The sequence below is a fragment of the Phalacrocorax carbo genome, chromosome 2 (genome assembly GCF_963921805.1).
Source record: "Phalacrocorax carbo chromosome 2, bPhaCar2.1, whole genome shotgun sequence".
Classification (NCBI taxonomy): Eukaryota; Metazoa; Chordata; class Aves; order Suliformes; family Phalacrocoracidae; genus Phalacrocorax; species Phalacrocorax carbo.
The window spans coordinates 56,336,020-56,354,043 of NC_087514.1; the positions used below are offsets into that span (position 1 = coordinate 56,336,020).

The following is an 18,024-nucleotide window of genomic DNA, read 5'->3' on the forward strand; positions in this document are numbered from 1 at the left end:
AAGTCCACAGGTATTAAATAAAGAGTATCTCTTCAAATAATATAGTTGCTCAAAGAGTAGTGTCACTCCGGTCATGGAAAGTAAGTATTTTGTGGTGGAAAGTATTTCCCACTTACTTTAGAAAGAGTTTCTTGGAATCCTTATGCCTTGTTTTGTGCATGATAGCGTATGCAGGCAATGGGTGGAGTAGCTCTCATCAATCACTACATAAAACATGAGCGAACAAAAACTTAAAATGACTACACAAAGCTTACTACTTCAATTAAATGCAAACTACTGTTTTTCTTCTGATGACTAAAAAAATTTGTGTCTTTTCTTCCTCTCCCTTCTCTTTCTCTTTCTCTTTCTCTTTCTTTCTCTTTCTCTTTCTCTGTACTTTTCATTTTCATTTTAATTTCTTTATTCTTATTTCTTTTTTTTTCTTTCTTGTTGTATTTTAAACCAATTGCAAACTCTTCTTTTTACTATAGGAAGAAAAAAACCTGTAGTCCTTGCCTACTTTTTTCGTAGCACGTTGTATCTTTATGCTCTGCTTTGATAACATTTCATTAGCTCTTTGAAACCATTCCCTGGGGCAAGCTTTTATTATTTGTAAAGTAAATCAAATGTCATAATGTTAATCTTTAGGAGGAAAAACGGGCTAGACTCAGAAGAAATATTTAAATCTTCTAGTAGTTTTTTGAATTAAAATTGCAGAAAAAGATCACAAATAATATTCTCAAAGCTCTAAGGTACTTTAAAAAACTTTGTAGAATCCACCTGCCCGCTAGCGTTCTGAGTTCAACAGAGAAAATCTAGGAGTGATGTGCTTGAGTTCTAAGTAGTATTGTGGAAGGAATGTCTTGCTTGGCAGAAAGGCACTTGAAAAAGAGTTTCTTGATTAAAAACTGGAAGCAAAAAAACAAAGAGGAGACAAACCCACAGTTTTCCAAATTCTAACAAAGTAGCAATGCACTGGCATACAGACATTCTTATGTAAATGCAAGTAACTCCAAACAGAGGGAAAGGAAATGAGAAGCAGAGTTGCAGCCAAGGAGCAAAAAGTAGTTGGAGGAAACCACTGCTAGGTAAAACAGGATGTCATTTCGTTTCTTCTGCAAAGCTTATTCAACAGGAAGTCTCAAGGAGCAGTGGATGTTGTCTATCTTGACTTCAGTAAGGCGTTCAACACTGTCTCCCATAGCATCCTCATAGGCAAGCTAAGGAAGTGTGAGTTGGATGAGTGGACAGTGACGTGAACAGAGAACTGGCTCAACAACAGAACTCAGAGGTTCGTGATCAACAGGGCAGAGTCTGGATGGAGGCCTGTCACTAGTGGTGTTCCCCAGGGGCCTGTGCTGGGTCCAGTCCTGTTCAACATATTCGTCAGTGACCTGGATGAAGGGATAGAGTGTACCCTCAGCAAGTCTGCTGATGATACCAAGCTGGGAGGAGTGGGTGATACACCAGAAGGCTGTGCTGCCATCCAACAAGACCCAGACAGGCTGGAGACCTGGGCCGAGGAGAACCTCATGAAATTCAACAAGAGCAAGTGCAAGGTCCTGCACCTGGGGAGGAACAACCCCATGCACCAGTACAGGTTGGGGGCTGACCTGCTGGAAAGCGGCTCTGTTGAGAAGGACCTGGGAGTGCTGGTGGACAACAAGCTGACCCTGAGCCAGCAGTGTGCCCTTGTGGCCAGGAAGGCCAACAATGTTCTGGGCTGCATTAAAAGGAGTGTGGCCAGCAGGTCAAGAGAGGTTACCCTCTCCCTCTAATCAGCCCTAGTGAGACCACATTTGGAGTACTGTGTCCAGTGTTGGGCTCCCCAGTTTGAGAAGGATGTGGAACTGCTTGAGCAAGTCCAGCGGAGAGCTACAGAGATGATCAGGGGACTGGAGCATCTCCCTTATGAGGAAAGGCTGAGGCACCTGGGTTTGTTCAGCCTAGAGAAGAGAAGACTGAGGGGGGATTTCATCAATACCTATAAATACCTGAAGGGTGGGTGTCAGGATGATGGGACTAGGCTCTTTTCAGTGGTGCCCAACGACAGGACAAGGGGCAATGCGCACAAGTTAGAACACAGCAAGTTCCACCTGAATAGGAGGAAAAACCTCTTTCCTGTGAGGGTGCCAGAGCAGTGGAACAGGCTGCCCAGGGAGGCTGTGGAGTCTCCTTCCCTGGAGACATTCAAAACCTGCCCGGACACATTCCTGTGCCCCCTGCTCTAGGTGTGCCTGCTCAAGGAGGGGCCTTCGAGGAGATGATCTCCAGAGGTCCCTTCCATCCCCTACCATTCTGTGATTCTGTGATTCTGTAATTTAGCATATCGTGCAGATCTGTGATGCAAAAAATGAAAGCCTGTGCCACCATTAACAGCAATATTGCAACTTGCTCAGTCTGGAAGTTCTAGGGGTCTGCCATTCTGGCTACTTGTAAACAAACTGCAACAAAAGAGCACCAGAAGTTACCACTGCGACATTGGAAAGAGGAGTGATTACACTGATAATTTGGCAACCAATAGCTGCTTTGGATACCTTATCCTCTAATACAGGTAGATTTTCAAAGATGGGAGCAAAAGAGTCACAGTATCATCACCATCATTGATGATGATGATGATGATGATGATGATAATAGTGTTGTTAAGTTTTCTGAATTAAGTCACCCTTAGATGGTTGTAATGGTACCTTGTATACCCTTCTCAGAGTTGATGTCTCTGCCTTCACCCAGTATCTTAAGATACTTCTCCTTTTTGGCCTCATTCAAACCACGTCAGAGTGATCAGGCTGAATATTTTCCTTCTGTCCAAGTCATTTGACATGGACAATTATTTACATGTTACCCTTCCAAAGGAGGTATAAAAAATTTAAATTAGAATGTCTCTTAAAACCCTTATTCACACGTTCAGTGCACTGTATGTAACCTTCAGTCCTGCCCCTTTTGTGTAAATACGTGTGTCTTGGTAAGTAGGAATTCTCATTAAGAAATAAATAGCTCTGCACCATTTTTACTCATGTAGTGTGCAATTAACACATGTGAATACATCCTTTGGAACAACATAGGGAAGAAGCGAGGAGATAGCATTGTTGCTGAATAATGAAGCAGATAATTTTGTTCACAAAAGGATGGATAGCGCCTATGTGGTGATCCGTGTCTTTCTGCATTTCCCCAGCAGAGGTTTCCTATCAAAGCACAGAAGTAGTTGTCATTCAGCATAGCCTGTGTTCATTCACTGAGTGTTGCTCAAATTCATTGTTTTCTTGAAGATGTACAAGGCATTGACAGTTTTATTTACATATTGTGCTAAAAAAAAAGTGGGGGAGGAATAGGGAGATATAAAAAACCCACATGCTGTACATGAAAACTATTCGTTAAATACTCCAAAAGCAGGAAATCTAATTTCATGAGAGGAAATAAGCACTGCTTGAGACCAACTTTAATTTTTTTATATACAATTTTAAAATAATATATTCTGCACATTAGTTACAGTACAAGTGTGCATATTGTACCCAGAGTGTCCTTTCTTTAAAAAAAAATCATAAAGTCCCATCAGTGTACTATATTTTTCTGCTGGAGATAAATCAGGAAGATTAATGAGGTTAAGTTCTTGCTCTCTAGTATGCCAGAGAACAAGTTTCTAAATTAGAATTTTAATTGTATGTTCTATTGCAGTTCTCATACTAATTCACATTTCACCATATTTCTAAGATCTTCCCTTATACGGAAGTCTTAAAGAAGTTTAAAGGAAGGAAAGTAATGGAGTTTTTAAAACTTAAGTAGGTAAAATGGAAATGGCTCTGAAAGCCTATAGAAACTAGGTCTTTTATCAAAGTTTTAGACCTCTGCAGAATCTATAAAGATTTCTATTTCTGCTGTTGATTCTTACAAGTGGATTTCAGGTGTGGCAGTATTAGATACCAAGATAAGAAATTGCATCAACAGACCTCATAAATATGTTGATTTTAAAAACATATGGAAACTAATTCTTTTTTACTCCTTGACACTCTCTTTTGCAGCATTGTCGTGGTTTAAGACCAAATGACGATTGGTCATTCAAGACTAAATGTATTCAGCTACCAATATATTTCAATCACAGATATATGCAATTTTACAAATTGCACGTCTTCTCTATTCCGCAGGAGAGAGGACATGGTCCAGGAGAGAAGTTGGGTGGGTCTGCGTGGTGGTTCCAGTCATGCCATGTGTTCTCCTACAGTATCTCTCACAGGGCCTCCTCCCTTGTCCTCTGGGTCCTCTCCCCGAGCAACCCAGGACACTGTCAGATATAGGACTGGGTAGAAAAGAATACCTAATTCTTTATTATCTTCTTCAGATTCACTTGGCACCTGAAAACTAGCCTTCACCATGGCTGGCATTCATGGTCTGCTATTCCTGAAGGTGTGCAACACCTTCACAACTTTCACAGTGACTGACAAATCACTTTCACTTAAGTTACTTCTCTGTTCTTGTAACTAAGCTACTCTTGCCCTATGGTGTTAACTCAATTTCATGTACATTTGCTAATGCTGTTGTTAACTACAGCTAACTCATGCTAACTGCTACAAGTATCTGTGGCGTTAAAGGTACCACACCAAAGCAGTTCAGTCGTTTTAATATGTTTTCATTATGCAGCTATAGCTTGACTAGACTGGCCAGCTGTGCAAGGTACCAAAGCCTGTGACTTTAAAAATACAAATGTATTAGAAAATACAGTAATTGAAAGCATCTTGCTGCTGAAAAATGAACACATCAATACAATGACAGAATTAGTATCAGGTTTTGTCCTACTACATGGTTTTAGTCCTTTTTTTTGAAATCGGAATGGTGAGTCATGCTGCAGTTACTCAGTGGAGGAGGTAATGGTTCCCCTTCCATTTCAGCATTTAATGTAGGCAGTGACTACGATGTTCAGTGTCTCAGAGGACTGGAAGGACTTTTGCTTTCCTGCTCTTTCTCATGTGTGATGTAGTCTAACCTAAATGCACCTGAGAAGAAAAGACTGTTTCCTACCTCTGGCTATGCAAGCCTTTACGAATGGATGTTTCTTTTTTTTTAACATCAGTTCAAGGAGGCACAACCAACATAAAGGAGCATCAGGAACAATATTAGATGGTTGCTGTATGTCCAACTGTAACTGTGTATCTGCTTTAAGACTGATCTGCACCTTTTATCTCACACTCAGAAAACCTTATGTAAACTATCAGCCTAATTTTTCCAGAAAATTCCAAACAGAATGAGGGAGTTTTGGCAATAACATCAATATATTCTATTTTTTCTATTTGCAACAGTCTTTATAATTTGGTTTTTTTTCTATGTTCAGACCTAGGTTACAGCAACTCACTGGTAAGTGCTTTATAACTGCTGAAGGCAGTTTACATTGATTAGATAGATTTTCACATTGGCTCTTGCAACAGCCAGTTTTCAAGGGCAAGCATAGTAAAATGCTTTTTTAAATTCTATTATTTGAAAACTGGACATAATTCTTAGTGATTGAAGCTGACAAAGAAGAAAAAGCTGATGGTGAATCTATTCTCTAGTGGCATGCTGTCATCCACAAATGCTTTCAGTGACCAAAGCAATGATTGAAGTATCAAGAGCTGCTTGCATACAGTGGGTTGCCATTGGTGAAATCATTTACTGCTGCTCACAAACACTTGGGGTGATCTATTACTTGCAGGTGATGCTTTTTCAATGATAAAATCTTTCCTCAAAGTGACTAGAAGATTAAAAATGTTGTTTCAAAGCTTGGACCTCTCTGCAGATTTCTTTAACGTAACTATCAGTGACTTTTGCTTTTTAATTCCTTGACAATCTAAATACTTAGCAACAAACTGAATGTGATTATTTCAATTTTCTGTTTAAAAAGACAGTTAATGTCATTAAGTAACAAGAACATCCTCACATGCCAGATATTTTGTAGATTCTGAACACTGAAAAAGCAATGAACTGACAGATTTACTGTACTCGTAAATCTTACACTGTTCATTAAATCAGCCTGAAGGTCCTTGTCCTGCAAATATTTATGGACTTGCTTAAAATAAAATGTGTATTTACTAGCGTTTGTAAATACAAAGAAGAGCCTAATGTGACACTAGGATCTTAACTCAGAGTTTAATATGGATGCTTTTTTTCCCCATCTGTAATCTCCTCATATAAAGTGGACACAGCAGTAGCGAAGGGTGATATATTTAGGTAAAACTAGTGATGTATCTTCATTCTCCAATTCAGGGCATTTTAGGCGTCTAATCTAGGTGCAACTCAAAAGACCTATGATAGAAATGTAAGTTTCTTCTATAGCGAAATGAGTTTAGACAAGGAGCTCCATTAGCACCATCGTTAGTTGTCTGGTCTGGCCTAAAGTAGACAGAATGCATAAGTCTCTGCATGTAGCTTAAAAACATAATCCAGAGGCATTTATAACTGAAGAGGTCAATTTTCTCATTTTGCTAAAGTATATCTTAATCTGGTTATCTAGAAATAGCAATGGAAAAATGGATGTTATCCGTGGAGAAACTTAGGGTCAGTCAGGGAAATCAAGCATCATACAGAGTCATACATTTAAAAACAAATCCACAGATCAAAGTTAAGATTGTTACACAGTGAAATATGCATTTCTTTGTACCTGTGAATAATATCCTTGCTTATTAAGGAGGCAGAGCAAGATTTATGATGTCCTTAACTTCTCATTTCTTTGCTTGTAAGAGCTTGCATTTTGTAAATGACATCGTAGGAGACTACGCTGTTGTCACCTAGCAACTATGAAGTATATTTTGAAAAAGTTGCTGCTTGGCTTTGGATTAATAATAAAAATAGTAATTCCACTCAAGACTTTACATTTGTAGATCTTAAAGTGCTTACAAACATGCATTATTTTTACTAACCTTAATTGGAAACATGAAAAACGAGGATGGAAAGTCCATTGCCCCAAATGACAACCAACAGAGCTACAAATTGAATCCTGAAGATCTCGCTCTGTTCTCCAGATTCCAGCCCCTTCAAACTGTAATTTTATATAGGTCCCTTCCAATGTTTTCTGGTCTTATGAATTTTAAATGACAAAAGGGAATAATTTTAAAAATCTGTATTTGCCATGATTATCTCCCCCTCTCATTTGAGATATTGCTGTTATTTTCTAGTCTGAGGGTCACAGTGAATTAGCCCTTGGCAAATATTTAATTTTTAATGGAAACCACTGCAGCATTAAGCTAAAGCAAGCAAAAGCTTCACATTCATCCTTAGATGATCCTGCTGCTGCATCACTGACCAGTTCTCATGTTGCATATACAATGGTTCTGTATAACTGTTTTTTTCAGAAACTGCTTTATCCTGATTATTGAAATATTTTCTCATAACAGAATGACAGTTGACATTGCATAGTAAAATGGCTGCTGTAGCAACAGCTGACTTCATTTTTCAAGTAGATCATGGAGGCTGGGTAGCCGAGGTTTTCTGTGATTTGAGTTAAAGAAAATACTTACTTTAAATTATTTGAGAAATGTCCTATGCTCATTTTCGGTTCTCCATTGCCCTTGCCAGACATTTGGTGGAATGAAGCTGTTTGGGGGCATGTTTCGTCCTAATAGTCCACATTTTTAAGAAACTGTCGAGGATGAATTAGAATGAATAGCCACTAAGATAATGTGTGGGCTGCTGTGCAGCAGTCTCCCTGGAGAGTGGTATGTCAGGAAAGACATTAAAAAAATACTGTAATGAAACATATCTTTCTAACAAGTAAGGAAAGATCTTGACAGATCATCTATTATGAGGTATCTGCTCTGTTCTTTACGTGTGGGACAAATGGGATTTCTCCTTATAATTCATTGTGGATTATCGTTCTGTTGCGGTTTGTGTAATGGCAGCACAAGGGGAATTTAGGAAATGACACTCCAGCTGTCTTTTACAATAACTGTTTCTTTTTATGCTTTTGCACTGTAATACCTCTTCCTTCAAATTATCTTTTCTGTATACTTCTCACCGAAATACCTGTGTGTATCCTAAAATGAATTAAAAAGAAAAATGGATCTACATAAATTACATCTATTTTCCCTATGTGATAGGTTTTGTTTCATTCACTAATTTATTGATAAAAACCCAAAGAAAAATATATATATGGAATTCTTTTCCTATAATACATTTTTAATAAAGTGAAGTCAATATGCAGTAGCTGGAAATGTAAATCTGTCTCCTGGTTTTCGTTATTGTGTGAGGCTTGATGTATATGTATGCTAAAGAATAGAATTATCTAGGTTGCAGATATATTATTAGGAGATATCTTATCTTTAAGGCTCATTAAGCTTATCATTGTTTTCAGAAGTTCCAAACAGGTGGGAGAAATTGAAGCCGTACATTAGCAGATGAGAAGCAGACGAGCTGCCCAAACCAGTACATTTCCTATTGTATATCTTCCCTGAATTCAATACTGTGCAAATCTTTCCCAGTTGTCTCCAGAGATTTACTTTAATCGATTGGTTTAAAGCAATTTTGTAAAAGTTCATTAATGGGACAGGGAGAAACAAGAAGTCCCTAGGAGTATATTTGGGTCCTCCATATTTCAAGGTGTAGGCTTGGAAGCTGTATCAGCAGGACTCTTCCTCTGCAACAGCACATGTAATGCTTAGTGAATTAAATCCCAAACCCCTTGTTGGGTAATGTATTATGGATCAATACTGTGAACTAGTCTCTAGCAGAAAGATTGTAAGAAAACTAGAGTCCTCTGTAGTCTATCTAGCTGCCTGAAATGCAAAATCCTGAGGAAGATACCAGATAAAGTTTTAGATCAGATGAATGGTTAGTTTGTTCTGCCTTTGGAGCTTTGTTGCTGAACATTTCCATCTCTATTTTGCCTTTAACTGTGTTTAATTGTTCATCATCCAGTGTTGTCTGAGGGTAAGTGTGAACTTTGCAAGAAATTGAGACATAGGTCTTTGCCCATGGAGACTAATTCCTTATGCAGTTCAGTCTGGCTTATTACAAAAGTATTTCCCATCCAGCCTGAGTTTAGAGTGCTCTGGAGTGGGAGGGCTTGCTTGCTTTAGATGCCATTGGCAGATATATAATCAGATAATGATAGGTGCCTTTTGGCAAACAGCCACAAAGCTGTAAATCACTTTAGGATTTACAGGGTTCCACTTCTCTATCCTGTTAGCAATGTGCATTTCTCAGAGCTGTACCCAGTGATGGTATGACACGATTAAGGAGAAACTTATTTGTATTAGTGGGTTTTAATCATTTCAATTTGCAAACCTTTAAAAATTTTCTAAGGAAGTGTGGAGAGATGAAGGACAGACAAATTGAAGCCTTTTGACAAGGCTTCCGTTTTTTAAGTTATTATTTACAAACTTTTTAGAAAGAATCCTTTTATTCCCAGGAGTTTCCATCTCATAAGTTGGAAACCAACTCTCTAGTAAACTTATTAAAAGAAGACTCATTTTAGACACTGAATGCTCCTGCGTTCCGTTGACTTCAGCAAGAGATCAAGGGTTTATTTTGGCTTTTATGTTCTTTACTAATAGAAATCATTGCAATTTGAAGAACAACACTTTTCAAGATGGGGGCAAAGGATGCTAATGGTAGTCCATCCAATGGGCATTATCTGTTTTAAACCACTCAGAATATGTTGAGGTCTTGGAGAGATACAAACTCCTGGAGGTTTTCCCTGTTTAGTTTGGGACTTAGCCTTTTTTAGCTTCTGTTACCAGGAAAGTAAATCATGTACCTTCATGTCCCTCTTGAATCAAAAGATTTAATCTACTGATCATTCTAGCAAAAAGATCAAAACATGAGTTAAGACAGGCCATCGTTCTGATAGAATTCCACTGGTTTGTTTGGCAACTAAATATTTTTAACACAAGATTAATATTTCAATACAAAATTATAAAACGTATCTATATGACTTACAGATACAGTGAGTAAATTCAGAAATTGTGCAAATGCTCTCTTAGACCACAGAATGCACATGACAGGACATCACAACTTACATGCTGCCCTTTTGGCAGCTAGGTGTTTTATTAATGTAAGAATATATTTTTAGCACCTTCAGCTTTTTTATGTGCATTAAATTTATTAACTACAGCACAGAAGTTGGATGTATATTGGATTATGTCTCAAAATCACATTTTTTTTTCTCTGATGAAGTGATCAACTTGGTATCATAAATTGTGTCTAAAAAGAAAGACACATAATGCTAGTTGAATCCAGATTTTTTTAAATACCTATATATGTTTAGATCCTTGAGGTCATCTGCCAAGAAGTAACTGAAACTTGTGGATTGTCAAAAATAAAACATTAGTACAGTGTCTATTTCTGCACTCAAATACTGGAGCAGCTCCAGCATTGATGATTAAGCTCCTTCAGTCTCATGTGCGTATGAGAACTATGCGAAGAATCTGGAATACACAAAAGAAGGACTTCTGGTATTGCAAGCTTGCAACTTTGGAAAGGTTTAATAGCACTTCACGTGCAAATAATTCTGCTTGCTATTACATAGATAATCTCATGTCAAACTTTAGATAACATCTGGAGCTACGCATAAATAACATTTAAACAGGAGACCTATATTTTTGCTCAGTAAAAGAATTGGTTAAATAATACTTTAACAACAATACCCGCAAGTACTGTTTGCCTTTCTCCTTGGTTTATCTGTAAGGTAACTGTTGCTGCATGCTTTTCATAATGTCACTTTCTTTCCTTTTTTAGAGTTTCTTTGAAGGACAGTCTGCACCGTGGGATTCAGCTAAGAAAGATGAGAACAGAATGAAAAACAGATATGGGAATATCATTGCATGTAAGTGTTGACAACATAATTGTGCACTGTGTTAACTTCCCTTCAGAACTGGATAAGAATGACCACCATCCTTGTGCTCACATTAGGCTTATATTCCTCTTCTCTAATTAAGAAGATAAAAGTGAGGGAAGACGTTACTTTTTTTCTGAGAAAACTGTCAGATTTAATGCGTTTTCTCAACTAGCCTTCTATATACCTTCCATCCAGTGATCAACATTTGCCTAATGGAGAATGACACCTTTAACCAATACTTGGCTCTAACAGCTCCCAAACTGCTCCTGGCAGCTTAGCGAAAGAGTACCCATGATTGCATTGGTACCTTGATATTGGGTTATGGATATTGTAGGAGTGGACAATACTGTTGCTTAAGTATTCCTTAAAAACAGTGACAGCTATCCTGACTTACCGTCCCAATGCTAGACAGACTCTAAAGAAAAAAAGAGAATCCGTATGTTTTACTTTAAAATGCCAAGCTTGATAAAGATTAGATATACTAATAATCAGATAACTTGAGGAGATGATAGCATGCTTTGGTGAATGACCCCTAAATGTGGCATTATAAAATTGCAAAATGTTGTGGCAAGAGATGGTGCTCATGAACATGGGGGCAGAAAATATATCAAGTTCAGTAAGTTGTATCATTATTTACACACTGGTGGTGTTGCAGTTAAAGAGTAAGTTCCTAGCGTGTATTTAGGAGATGATCCCTTCCCTGATTGTTCCTTCAGAGTCTAAGTTTAAGATATGAAGCACGCATGTGTTTCTACCAGCCAGACAGATAACCATGAAGCAGGTATAAGCAGAAGAATAAGCAGCAGTCACAGCATGTCAGAAGTTTTGTAAGCATGAAAATGAATGATGGTCTTTAAGGTGGGATCATTTAATGATACTCCTGGAGTTTAGAAATAATGTATAACCCTAAGTACATGGGTCAGCATAGAAGAATAAACAGTGCTGATCATCTGAACGTTTGGAGGGCTTACGGAAGGAGTATGTAGTGTGTATTTGCACTGCCTGACTTCAGCACCTAGTCTAGGTGCTTGTCCAGGCCCAGATCCACCTAGGTTTCCTCATCAGTGAACCATGTGGACTTGACAGAGAGGACAGCTCTTCTAGAGGAATTATTCAGAAATAGAGCCTATTTAAATGCTGCTCAATCACCACCTCAGGAGATCCTCTCTGCAGTGCTTGCATAACGAGTCTAGAGAGACTGAATCCTAACTTAGTGACCTACAGTAGGTTATATGAATAGGCCCTTATATCACTGTGACCCAGCTGAGCTAAGACAGTCTACAAAGAGAAGACAGCTCTGTAACTTGCTGCAGAAGGAGAACCCGCAGGAAATGCTTGTGGAGGCATAGGCAAGTTTAGCAAGAGATGCTATCTGCCGCATCATTTTGAATGGGCATGATAGTATTGCTGTGTATTTTGGATGTATACTGTGTTACTTACTGCAAAAAGGAAATGAAATCTTCTAGGGAAGTGTGAATATGATGGGCTGGAGCATATGCAAAAGAAGATGTTAGCTAGCTATGGTTTTGCTTGTTTCCCTCCAAGCAATCTTTAATGTGTAACAAACTTGTTATTTTGTGAGGATGTAGCAATACATTAGATGACTATTATCATTTAAATAAAAATACTGAAGGCAAAAAGAATACTAAAGTTTTTTTGTTTTCCTGCCTTTGTGAAATTTTATTTCCAGTCCAACCCAATAACAATAGATCTCCTCTTTTAGTCAGGTTTACAGTTGTCAGTCCTCTCTTTAATGTCATGTTAGGCGTCGCCTTACACTTTGACGCCCTTTGGTTGAAGAAAACAAGACTACTAGTGCTGTACCTCTGAGGTAATGAAGTGATGAGCAGCCAAGGGAAAACAAGTAAAAGATATTAGATACACAATCAATGGCAATTACAAGTGATACTGAAGGCTTTCTGAGAGGGCAAATATAACTCAGATCATTTAGACCTCAGTTCACTTTTAATGTCCTCAGTATTTAGCAAAGGGAAAGAGTTGGATGGATTTGTTATCAGTAACACTTCCTACTTATGTGGCTGTGAAAACAAAGATAACACAAGTTAAAATTAAAATCCATTAAAGGCAGCATCTTAAAAGAGAAGCTGAAACTTCCCAGAGTTTTCATCTGTTAAATACATGTATGCAAATGGGGTAGTTAACTGTTTAATTATTTTATGTGTTTTTCTGCTGGATAAATGATCGCTTGTCTCAGGGTCTGAGAGTACAGTTTTAGCGGTCCACTTTTGAAAATTTGACCCAGATAGTTGTATAGAGCATTTGCTTTAGCTGAAAAGCATTCTACTAAATTGCCCTTTTATGCTATATTTAAAGATTTAAAAGTACTATGGTTCAGATGCCACTGACTATGGGTACATGATTATATTGAAATGTATATTTTTTTCTGTAAAGTATTTAATCCATTATTTATCCTCTTTGTTTAAACTGTTATTGCTTGTAGTCATTATCGTTCTCCGAGGGTACTAAAACAATAGCACCAAACGGACAGCGTTTCATGAGCCTGTCAAAATGGCAATATGTTTTACATTACTCAAGTGATGAGTGTTCAGTTGGCTACAAGCGTGCCCTACCCACTGTATGAAAGGGGCTGCAGCTTGTGAGCCACTGTATCAACAAGCTGAATCACAATCACAGTCCACTCACCCAAGGAAAACATGTTCTTTCTTTACTGAACACAAGAGTTTTGTGTTTTCTCATTAGGAACTAAAACTGGCATGAATCTACTAAATGAATCTTTTTTTACCTAAGAGAAGTTTTGTTTCTGCCGTAATTGTGTAGGGTTATGTGTGGATTTTGGCAAAATCTATTGGTTTTTCCTGAGGAGAGATCTTGAGGTAATTTCAGAATGGGATGGGTTCTGTATTTATTTTTGCCTAACTCAATATTGACTAAATGAGAAGACAATATTGATCACAGCTTTTAAAAGCAGCTAAAGATTTTAGGTGAGACATTTATAAAAGGCTTGATTTGCAAAGAACCAGCAAGAGACGTCCCAAGTAAGGATCATTGGCTAGGCATGCTAATCAACCAGCAACTCAAGGGGCTTGTTAGAAATTGCAGTCTGCAGGCTGGCAGATCCATGTTGTAGGTAACACAAGGGGCGCAGGAATAAAATGCTCGTATTCATTATCTATTACCATTTTCTACAAAGACAAATGGATTCTAACATAATTAATTTTGAAAGCTTAAGTGATCATGTGAAGTTAAGTTTGATCTCCTAATGGAAGGGTATCGAAATATCAATGAGCTGGAAGAGTATTTTAAAGCTAGAAAAATTGTCAAGAACAGCCTAAAAATCTAGACAGTTAACCTAGAGGCTATGTAAGAATCAACACACATGTTGGAAGAATATACGGCTTTGTACCTCTTAGGTTTAAATTTACTTGACACAAACACAGGCATAGACACAGTAACATTTCTTTTTGTTGACTAAAGGAAGTGTTGCCATGCAGTAAGGAGTTAACTAGAGTTTTCAAAGCAATAAAAAAAGGGAGTAACTCCAGCTCCACTGCAAATAAATGGGTACTGAACAGTCCATTACCTCCAGAACTCCCAGAAACTTAGCTGAGAACGCAGTATTAGATGCACTGGATGCATGTGAGAAGAAAAAAGGGTAAAAAGACGATATGAAGATCTGGGTATGAAGTAACTTATTTGGTTTTGCACAATCTGAAGCAAGAATTGTTGCAAGGAAAGAATGGCATAAAGAAAGGAAATAACAAAATAACAGGAAAGGTAAATAAAAATGCGGTGGTAAATAATACCACTGGATATTATTCTATTGTACAAATCAGTCTAAAAGAAATAATAGGAAGTGATATTTTTAAGACGTTCCTTAGTGGGAAATTTAAGCTTGTTTTGCCCAATATGGAACTCATTGGTGTGCAAGTAATCAAAGGTGGGGTTCAGTTGCCTGAACATAGGCATGTAGTGCCATTTCAGGTGATCTAGGACATCTCTGCGGGACCAAAAAATGTGACACAGTACATGAGAGACTTGTGTTATTCCACAGCAGCAGCTGAAGGCTAGGCAGTATATTCCAGGGTATATAAAGTGGCACGAGATGCTTGTGCTTAGACAACTGAATCCTGCCCTAAGTAATTCAAGAAATGTAAAAGTGGAGATCTTTATTAGCCTGAGTTGTCCTGGTGAAAACATTTTTAAGGCAATGATGCAGGAAATCATGAAAATGTGGATGAAGATGTATAATGAGTCCAAGCAAGCTTGACTTCTGGAGTCTGCTGACTTCAGGAGAAGCTGGATCAGGTCCCAAAACTAAAAGCAGCAGCCATGCCTGGAGTTTAGCAAGTTCCTAATGTAGTATCTTTCTTAAGTAAGATGGATTTTTAGAATTAAAGGCCTGTAAGCCAAACCTCTGTTCTGAAGAAACTGATAAATAGCTTAATTAGGCAGAGACTAGGACAGCACTTGGATAAGCGTAGCTTGGTAGGGTCAGACCAGCATGGGTTAGTCACATCTCTGTAAATTTTTAGTCTTGGAAAAGTGAATACCAAGGCTGAAAAGGCTGACCTGATGGACACAATTTATTTGAATAGTCCAATATATTTGGAAAAACTCATTCTTGAAGACTGTTGGGTGAAATAATCACAAGCAAATAGCAAAATAAGACCTTTGTGGAACCTAGATCTGGAATTTTAATTCCTTCTCATTTACCGTATTTGGGTTAAAACTGTGCCCTTTCTCTTTCCCAAGGGAATCCCAAGGAAGCAAATGAGACTCTGAGATCTCTAGTCCCTGAGACTTGGAGCATAAAAGAATTTGCCTCTTCCTTTCCTACTCAGCCATTACAAATCTCTTGACTTGTAATTCTAAAACAATGTTATTTTAAGAACCACTTGCCCTCTTCTTCCTTCCCCATAATGGGGGCCAATATTATGCTACTTATGATGAAGATGGGTTTTTAAGCCACTTCATGTACTTTCATTCATTATCTTTTAGGATTTTTAAAGCTTAAAAAATAGCTATTCAGAACAGGTGTGGCAAGTTTCAGGTGCTCTAATGCTTATTTACATTTACAAGAAAATAATGAAAGTCATGAAGGTCTGTTGTCAGCTGCAAGTGTAATATTAGCTCAGCTAGCAAACAGCATTCAAAAAACAATAATACACAGGTATCTAATTAGCAAAAGTAACTTGTAAACAAAGCAGCAGTGAAGTGGCTACCACCTCTCCATCCTTGAGATCATACTCTCAAATTGTTTTATCAACAACCTGTGCAGCATTCTGGAAAAGGCATTGTGTTTGGTTGCTTTTGAACCAAGAGGAGCATATGAAGAAAAAGCCCTGCCAACATACAGAGATTCTTTTTTTTGGCGGGATCTAGACTTCTTAATCACTGCTGTGGTATCATAAAGGAAATGAGGCAGCTGACAAGAAATGAATTCATGCCATGGTGTTTTGGATTGGAATTTGGAAAACAGAGATGGAAGTGTTTGCACATTCCTGGATAGATACAGATGGCCACAGTGGAGCAAAATTCAGTGACAAAACCTTTGTCTGACTGCTTGGGTTTGCCATTATTTCATTTTGCTTTCTCCCTTCCTGAGGTGGCAGTATGTCTTGTAGAACAACTTGAGCTTGTTTTGAGTACTGGCAGAAGCATTTCCAAATAACTAAACCTTTGACAGCTTAATATTATTTATTTTATTGACAAAAGGAGGGGAGGGTGTCAAGGCAAAAAACATAATTGCGATGGATTTCACATTAGAAATATTTAAGACTGAAAATCAGAGGGGATTTGGAATGCCTTATGAATGACGGAAATTAAGAGTAAATGTAGATACGATGTTTTCATGGACCACAAAACAATCATGAACTTGCAAACGCTGAGGTTTTAGTTTGACTTTAAAGTAGAATTTTGATGAAGGCTTTGTTAGTGAATGTGTCTTTAATTACTTTTTTTTCTCTCCATTGTTCCCATTTCAGATGATCATTCTCGAGTGAGATTGCAGCCCATTGAAGGAGAAACAAGTTCTGATTACATCAATGGAAATTATATTGATGTGCGTATACTGATGTAGTCAACAACCTTAACATTGTATTCAGTCAAAGAGAGAGCTCTTATTATTCTCACGTTATTCATAATTTGTAATAGATATCACAGCTAGTATCAGCTGCTAAACATTGTTGGAAAGTACTATCTTTGGAAGCTAGGTGTACGCCAAAGGAAAAAAGAAAGCCCCAAAGGTTTTGTCAATAAGCAAATGAAAGGGGTCATTTCCTCCGACTGCCACGAGACTGAAACGTTGCCAGCAACACTGTATGGCTACTTTGCCTGCTGCTGCTTATATGGGCTAACAAAATGTTATTTTCACTTTCTGTCAACAGCTGGCATCATTCCACATTTAAAAGAAAGCTGTTTGCATATTATATGTGACAAAACTCTGTAATGCCTAATGCAGAGATTTGCAATCTCTTGTCATCTCTGCACTTTTAAGTCGCCTTCAAAGTATATTCTGCAGCTGTTAACCAGTACTTCTAATGCAAGCAAGACATTTCATTAAATATGTAGGCTGTTTAATTATTGAAGGTGGCTTCTTTGTTCATTCTGCATCATGTTAACTTAATGTTTTACATTAGAATAAATCTTTAAGAGGACAAGGTGGTTTTGGTAAAAAGAATGAACTCAAAAGTAGAATTGAAAATCATTAGAAAGTCAATACTATCTAAAGCCACAAATCTATGGATAGCAAAGATAATCATTTTATTGTTTACATGGAGCGCTGGATGTTAGGCTAAGTAAAACCAGCGTTGCTTCATGGGAAAACTGCGTCTGCTAAAGATTTCTTGTTCAGCAGTGGCATCTTTGAAAATGGTGTCACATTTTACAGTTCAAATTTAATCACCAGTATGAAACAGGAATGGTAACAGATGTTTTTCTCAGAGCAAGGACGAACTAGAGAAAAGTAGGTGCTTCATCTGTAACAATCTGAAGTCCAAAGTTGTAGCTTTCTGAAGATACCTCCTTCTGTTTGATGTTTATTAGCGTGTTCAGAACAGTTAAATTAAGCTCAGATTTCTGCTCAGTCCCTGCTGTTTGAAAGAATAGTACAGTCACCAAGAGGTAAAGGCACATATGGAAATATATTTAGTTAGACATCTCACCAAACTCTGAAGGATTAATCTGTCATGAAAGGGAAGAGAGGAGATCGCATGGGAGACCGAGATTTGAATTTACTTTCACACTTTCTCCAACATTCAGGATTGTTC

At 37.8% G+C, this 18,024-nt stretch overlaps 1 protein-coding gene across 9 annotated transcripts in view; it reads left to right on the top strand.

Moving 5' to 3' along the window:
* PTPRM (protein tyrosine phosphatase receptor type M) overlaps positions 1-18,024 on the top strand; it is a 495,715-nt gene that overhangs the window by 423,238 nt on the left and 54,453 nt on the right. For all 9 annotated transcript variants that reach the window (XM_064442974.1, XM_064442975.1, XM_064442979.1 and 6 more), the window contains 2 exons: positions 10,675-10,762; positions 16,741-16,817. In XM_064442974.1, the coding sequence (XP_064299044.1) occupies positions 10,675-10,762; positions 16,741-16,817 (165 nt within the window). The remainder of the gene's footprint in view (positions 1-10,674; positions 10,763-16,740; positions 16,818-18,024) is intronic.